Here is a 7787-nt window from a genome sequence, read left to right as displayed (position 1 = left end):
CTTGTGGTCGATATGTCGCGATGTACTTCTGGTCATGATGTGTGAGCACATATCCGTGTAGCACACAATCCAAGGAGTTCGTCGTGTTTCCAGTGTCCCTTGTTTCCTTTGAAATGTATACACATGCAGTTCTGTGATCGCATCTCGGATCTGTCCCGGCCACCTGTACCTTGCGGCTGACTTTGAACAGGTGGTGGTGATAGTCCGTGTTATCTCGTCCACATGTTGGGCAAAATTCCGGATGACGGGAACATCTCTGTAGGTGTTGTCCCAATCCTCGTTTCGCGTTTCCCAACATCTCAGGTCCCAATGTGGACAGTGTTGCATGACTTCTTTGAGTTCTGGGCAAAATCGCGCTGGATTTCCTTAAACTCCTTCATGATGCGGTCCAACCAATAAGAGACGTCACCTTCGTCATCTTCCTGGTTCTCTTTATTTTCATCCCATCGCATGGGGCATGATTCATTGATGTCTGATGGGGTTTTCCGGGGTATCGGGTATCTCACTGAGTCTCTCCTTGCTGGGTTCAAGGCCATTCAACTGAGTACCGTACTCTTCGTCCAAAGGTCGAACTCGTCCCAAACTATATCGGGTATTCGTCCTCTAGAGCTGGCTCATTACTATCGTCGACTCCCGTGGGCCAATCGAATGGTTCGGATAGTCGGTGGATTTCTTGCGGTTCTGTTGGTGCTGTTGGCTCATCCGTGTCGGCCTGTTGCCTCAACCGGTTCTGGTACGTTCTGCTTACTGGCACTAGCAGTCGTCCTTGTTGTGTGGCGCGTAGCTCCTTGCTACTTCGTATCTGTACTGCGGATTTGATCCAACCTCCTGCTGGTCTAACCCCAGTGGTATCGTAGGCTCCTCTGGCCTCTTCATTTGGTTCTGACCGATCTTCGTCTGTGGCCCTCAGCTGCTTCTGAGGCTGTTGCCGTTTCTGCTTGCAGTCCTTCGACTGGTGACCTGCCTTGCCGCAGTTAAAGCATAAGCGGTCCTTTTTGCGCCTTTCGAGCTCCTCCTTGGAGACTCCATTTCGTCGAGTCTGATGCTGCGTTGCATCCAGCTCCATTGGTTTTGGTCCGTAGGGATCCTCGTATCCCAGGCTTCTAGGCTGTGCTGGCCGTCTATCATTGGCTCGGTAGCCCTGTTGGTTGTTTCGTCGAGGCATAGACCCACTGGTCCATCGGCCTTCCTTTCGTTTTGTGTTGTACTCGTACAATTTATTGTCGATCTTGACCGCCGCTGCGATCATTTGCTGCAATGTGTCCGGTCGTTCTTGCCAGATGAGTTTTTCTTGGATCTCCATCTTGAGTCCTTCTTCAAATCGTGCGACGTAGGCGTCTTCATCCCAGTCCAAGTGACTGATGACTTGCAAGAATTCGGAGGCATACTTGGATGCCGATCCCGTCTGCTTGAGTCGCCATAGTTTTCGTTCAGCGTTTCGTGCTGCGTCGATGTCTCCGAATGTCTGTTCGAGGTGTTCCTTGAACCTGGCATAGCTAGAGAAGATTCGTTTGGTATCGTCGTCCTGATCCTTTGCCGGCTTTTCCTGATAATCGCGGATGAACGGCTCGAACCAATTGAACGCCGTTCCGGTTAGATAGGTGGACGCGAAGAAGATTTTGTCAACCTCATTCTTGAGCTTTTCTTTGTTCATGTTGAGGTACAAGTCTAACTGGGTCAAGAAAGCCCTAAGCTTTGATCGATTGCCGTCGAACGGTTCCGGTGGTCTGACTTTGACAGACTTGACTGCCAATCGACCTTCGAGTAACTGGTTCCGTTGCTCCAGGGCAGTGATGCTTTCTTGCAACTGACTAACCATACCCATCAATTCCTGCGTCGTCGGGCCTTGCTGTTGCCCTCCTCCTTGGGCACTGGAGCCCTGCTGCGGAGTGCGCGGTGAACTTGAAGTAGTCGACATGATGGATGGTTATAACTGGTGAACACTCGTACTGACTGGTGCTCAATGTGTCAAACCCTAGGATCGCTTCTCTGTCCCGGTTAGCTTAGCTTCACTGGTATACGTACCGTCGAACTGGGTCGAGGAAGTATCAGGCTGATGACTATCTAAGGACAACTGGTCTTGGACACGAGAAGAGAAGTAAGGCCAGATAGTGCCGCGCAGCTATCCGTAAGTAAGTGCGGACGAGTGTTCTATCGCTAAGCTTCCAAATGTATGGTTACTTAAAGACAGTGTTATTGAGCACGAAGAACAGAACTAACTAAGTACATGAAGGAGTGTCCTTATATATCCTATCCTCCGTATACCATATCATATACCATTAGGTCTGTCGTATACCGCCATGGTAGTTGTAGACCGGGATGGTATACCATATACCATAGATCCGTGTGTATACCGTGATCACGTGATGCGTGGCCGTTCTGGGCGTCGTAAAGGTAATCGGGAATTGTACTAAATAACAACTTGGCTTTGCCCGAGCGCTGCCCTTATCGGCGCTTTCTGCCTGGCGAGTCCGCCTTACTAGTAGATTAACTAGCAGGGGTCCGTAACAGTTTCTTATATTTTTTCTTTTTTTTATTATTTTTAGACCAGTTAAAACCACTGTCTGATTCTGATTCTATATTATTATTATTATTATTTAATATATTTAATCTTTTATTTTTTCTAGACTTTAATATTGTTATTTAATTATATTATTCTTTATTTTAAATAATATTAATTCTCTTAATACTTAATATATCTGTTAAAAAATTTTTATAATATTTTTAAATATATTTTTAATACTAGTCTCTCATTAATCCTTGATATCTGTAATATAATAATATTTATTATAATCCAGAGTATCAGCAACTTATTAAAAACTTTTTATATTTATATTTATTATAAAGCAAGTATTTTAGATATATATTAATATTTTTAATTATAATTATATTATTTCTTATTTTTAATATTAATTTTTCTATCAGTTCCTTATATATTATACAGATAAATGTGTGATTTTTTATATCTAAAAATACTATCTAGATACTTATAATATAAAAAAAACTGAAATAAAATAATATAATAATATTAAAATATAAAAATAAAAGTTTCTATATTATTAATCCTGTTAAAGTATAAAATAAGAAAAATTATAAAATTTTTAATATTATTTATCTTTTTTTTATATTATATAATTCTGTTATTATTTTATTATCTTTTACTTATATTATATATACCTAATATATCTAATCAGCTAATTTCTAGCTGCAGATTTAATTATATATATTAAGTTTATTATTTTTTATATTATATATTCTTTTTTTTATTTTATTATATATTTTAATATTATTTATTATTTTTAATACTCCTTCTCTTCGCGCTTAGCTAATATAAAATATATTTTCTATTAATTTTATTTAATAATATTATTTAATAAATTATTCTTAATATTTTAAATATTTATTTTTAATTATTTTTAAATCTTATATAATATTTGTCGGGATCCCCTGGGGGGGAATGGAAGTAGTAAGGGTCAGGTGGCTCAGGGTCACTAGGCCGAAAAGGATAGGCAGTCTGGTATAGAAAGATCTAATATAAAGATAATAATATCTCTTTGATTACTTGACCAGAGGAGGTAGGGTCAGGTAGTAATCATAAAATAATAATATAGTTAGATCACATAATACTAGTCCTAAATAAGAAACTAGGTATCAATTTATAAAATATATAAAGATAAGTATAATTAATAAATTTATTAAAAGAAAATATTCTTACTATCTAAATAAAAAAGAAATAAATTCTTAGATAAATAATAAATAAATTAAATAATTTAAATAATTTAAAAAACTTAGTCTATATACTTTATATAAAAAAATATAATTTTTATTTATCTTCAATTCACTGCCTGTAGTGAATGAATCTAGGCCAGGATCATAAATAAACAATAAATAAAGAAATTATAATTAACTGATTAAAATAATATAAAAATCATATATAAAAGAGAGATTATTAAAATTTTAAAAAATAAATCTAATTTATTCTGTGAATATTAGATATTCCATATAATTTTATATGGAGCATGTAATAACTCTAGATATTCATAAAAATAAAGAATCTTATATAAATAAATAAAAATTTAATTAATAAAATAAAAATAATTTTCAGCTGATATATCTTTCCAGATTTATATATATACAAAACTGTTATTTTAATTAATTTTATTAATTTGCTTAAATTAGGCTTTCAATATTTTTTATATTTAAATAATAAAATAAATTTTTAAAATTTTTAATTATTAAACTGCTTAGTTAATCTGTCTGCAGGTATTTTATTAATTAGAATCTATTTTATTTTAATTTTATTTATATTAATTTATTATTTTAGCTAATTTTTATAAAAATCCACGTACTTGAGTTTTGTATGATATGGTAAATATAGATTTATCAAAATTTATATAGTTTGTATGTTATTATAATAAATATAAATAGGTTGGTCTGGATTAAATTAAATAATTTTAAAAATTTAAATTTATTATAGAAATTACTTACTAGTTTAAATAAGAGATAGAAGTTCAGCTTTTATAATAAATAAAATTATTATTTTTTATTTTCTTAATATCCAGTTAATTAGTTTATTAAAAAATTTATTTATATAATACTCTGAGCTGGTTTTGTTTATATTATCTATAAATATTATATTACTAGTTATTTGAAAAATTGGGCTTGTTTTATTTATTTAATTTAAATATTTAATACAGAGATATCTTAATCTATATAAATAAAATATTATATAGTTTACAGTATTTTGATACTTATATTTCTATTCTCAGAGTTTAATTAATAATATATAATCTAGTAATTTTTATTATAAATATATCTTTTTCTTTTATATAATAAAATAATATATATAAATATAATATAATATATTATCTATCTGTTGCTCTTTGCTAGAAATAAATTATAAATAATCTAAAGTATTTATTAATATTTTTATATTTTTAATATTTATATTTATATTATATCTTTTTTTTATCTTTCTAGTATTTTATCTATTTATATAGATATCCGCAGTTTTATTAAAAATTTTATAATATTTATTATTTCTTTTATATATATATCTTTTATATTGCCCCTAATATAACTTTTATAAGAGAGTGACTACTATTCAAGTAATAATAAATATAAGATTATCAGATTTATTTTAATCTGATTATTAATAAATTAACAGTTTTTTTATTTATTATCTGGAATCCTTTATTAAGGCCTAATACAGAACTTACTTAATTATCTATATTAGTATTCTAAAGTGGTGTAGTAAGAGTAGCTAGTACAGATAAATAGCTCATATAATTAGAAGTTATATTTAAATATATTACTATTGATAAAATACTACTATAAAGAATCTATAAAAATCATCAATTAATTTATAATTAATTATTCATTTATTTACTATACTTGACCTTCCTAACCTAAGGTTAAGAACAGTTAATAACTATCTTTTAACCTTAATCTGATCTTAACTATACGGTTAAGGTGAACTTTATATCTTAATTTGATCATTGATTAATGGTCAGGTTACGGTTAAGGTATAACAGTCAGGTATAACCACTCTAATATTAATTAATTATAATACAATTAATCTTATAGAAATACTAGAGATCAGCAGTAATCTGACGAAAAGGGTTATTAATTTTAATCCAAATAATAAAATATGTTTTTATAGAATATACAGGTATACATCTCTTCAATAAAAAAGTGTCAGGAGACAATACAGGTCAGCTAGAGCTGATAATATTTAGCTCAACACAGTCCAAAGCTTCACTACTTTAATATTAATTTATTCAAGTAATCATTAGTGAAGAATATATAGCATGTAGTAGTGTAATCTCTACTAGAATGATGTGGATTACTCCTCGGCTTCCAGCTACAATAATAAGAACATGAATTTACCTGGATTGAATTAAAATGAGTTATTCGGATAAAGAACCGGGACAAAACGAGAAGAAGTGATAGTAAAAAAGAGCTGTGGACAGACAACAGAGTAACATTTGGAGATCTTATACTCTCCCAAAAAGCCCTTCTGGAGTGGTTGCCTTACTCAGAAGTGCCACAAGGCCCCCAAAGATACAAGTAGCGCCAGAAAACATGGAAACCTCTAAGTATCCTCCATAGACATCTACGAGTTTGCCAGCGATGGGCGGACCTGCCAGTGCCGCCAGGGAGGCAATGGCCAACGCCATCCCAAGATATGTGCCCGCATCTTGGGGAGATTTCGTGCAGATCGTGCAGGCCGCCGACCCCCCAGAGATAATGGTTCCGGAGGTGAAGCCAAAGACAGCCGAATAAACAATCAATGCTGCATTAGTCTCTACACGGTTCCAACAGAAAGTAACTATGCCGTTGATGATGCCCCCGATGGCGAAGGCGTTTAGGCGGCCGAATCGATCTGCCAGGATGCCGGGGATGACACGGCCAAAGGTCGAGGAGGCATTCAGAATGGCAAGCAGGTATGAAGCAAGGGTGACGCTCATGCCGCGGCTTACGGCGTAGGTGGGGATGAAGAAGAAAGGAGGAAACATCCCGAGGAACATGAAGAAGAGAGCAACGAGAATCATAAGATAAGTTGGGTCTTTGAAGGCAGCGGCGATGTACAGATTCGTGCGGCGAGGCGGGAGTCGAGCTGTCACCGTGACGCATGCGAAGGCCAGCAGGGGAAGGATGATGAACCCAATGATTCGGATGGACCAGCCGAATCCAAGTGAGGTGTGGTCAAACATTCGGGTTAATGCAATCGGAACCACCACGCCTCCGATGGAGGAACCGGAGACGACCAGACCTAGGGCAGAGGCGCGTTTCTTGTCAAAGTATTGCGACACAGCGGCCATGGCGGGGAACTGAAGAAAGCCATTTGCAATACCCAGCACAACTCCCTGGGCTAAAATGAACTGCCAGTACTTGTGACAGAGACTGGTCATCATCATTCCAAAGACGTAAAGGATAGCGGCGGGTCGGATGATCTATTTAAAAGAATTTTGATTAGATTGAATGTGGAAGATATGTTAAAGGGAAGAGAAACGCCAGCTAACTTACCCATGCGCCTACCCGATCGAACATTGGCCCGCCAATTGAGCCAAATCCAAATTGGAGAAAGACGGAAACCGACCCAATCCAGGTAACATCGTCGGCGGAGTATTCTCGAAGCTGGTGAGACATATAGTATTCCTGCAGCACCCCGTAAGAGTTCGCAAAGCCTAGGGTCGCGAAGAAGATACATGTCCCGCCCACTGCAACTAGCCATGCCTTGGTGCTGCCATCGGGGGCTTGATCAATCCCGATGGAAGCATTGGATTGACTTCCGTCAGCCTCGATGTTGCCCTGAGCGCTGGCCTCGACGTTCAACGTCGCCTCGCCCTCCAGGGTAGCCTCCCAGTCAGCACCCATGACTTTTCGATCCGACGATGGTGTGAATATGGAAGTGATAGAGGATGCCACCAATCAAGATGTTAAAATAAAGCGAGACTGGTGAGGAAGGGAAATTCGCGGTCTAAGCCTACAACATATGGTATTTTCCGCAAGTCTACCTCGTCATTTTATACCCGCAACCAGAATTGTGATCGACACCTTACAGCTGATTGCTTTTTCTCGCTCAATCAGCTCGGGGGACCATATTGTCCTTTCCCGTAGCAGTATGATGGTAGATGTTACTCCGTACTTGATAGTTATTCAATAGTAGACAGCAAACCGGACGACCGCACACCCCAGGAGCCGGTGTGGTCGGGATTCGGGGGACGGAATTCCGTTGTCCCGGCTCCACGAGGAGTTCTGCCGATCCCCGAAGGAAGCCGGAA

At 36.4% G+C, this 7787-nt stretch overlaps 1 protein-coding gene across 1 annotated transcript; it reads right to left on the bottom strand.

Moving 5' to 3' along the window:
* Positions 1-5996: 5996 nt before the first annotated feature.
* BO83DRAFT_460479 (MCT family MFS transporter) lies at positions 5997-7380 on the bottom strand (the record flags this gene model as incomplete). The annotated part of the gene is made up of 2 exons (XM_025537210.1): positions 5997-6956; positions 7030-7380. The coding sequence occupies 2 exons, from the start codon at positions 7378-7380 to the stop codon at positions 5997-5999; spliced, it is 1311 nt and encodes a 436-aa protein (XP_025381943.1).
* Between the last annotated feature and the right edge of the window lie 407 nt (positions 7381-7787).

The sequence above is a fragment of the Aspergillus eucalypticola genome (genome assembly GCF_003184535.1).
Source record: "Aspergillus eucalypticola CBS 122712 chromosome Unknown BO83scaffold_52, whole genome shotgun sequence".
NCBI classification, from domain to species: Eukaryota; Fungi; Ascomycota; class Eurotiomycetes; order Eurotiales; family Aspergillaceae; genus Aspergillus; species Aspergillus eucalypticola.
Note: the sequence above shows the minus strand (reverse complement) of the source record. Positions and strands in the feature narration are given on the sequence as shown.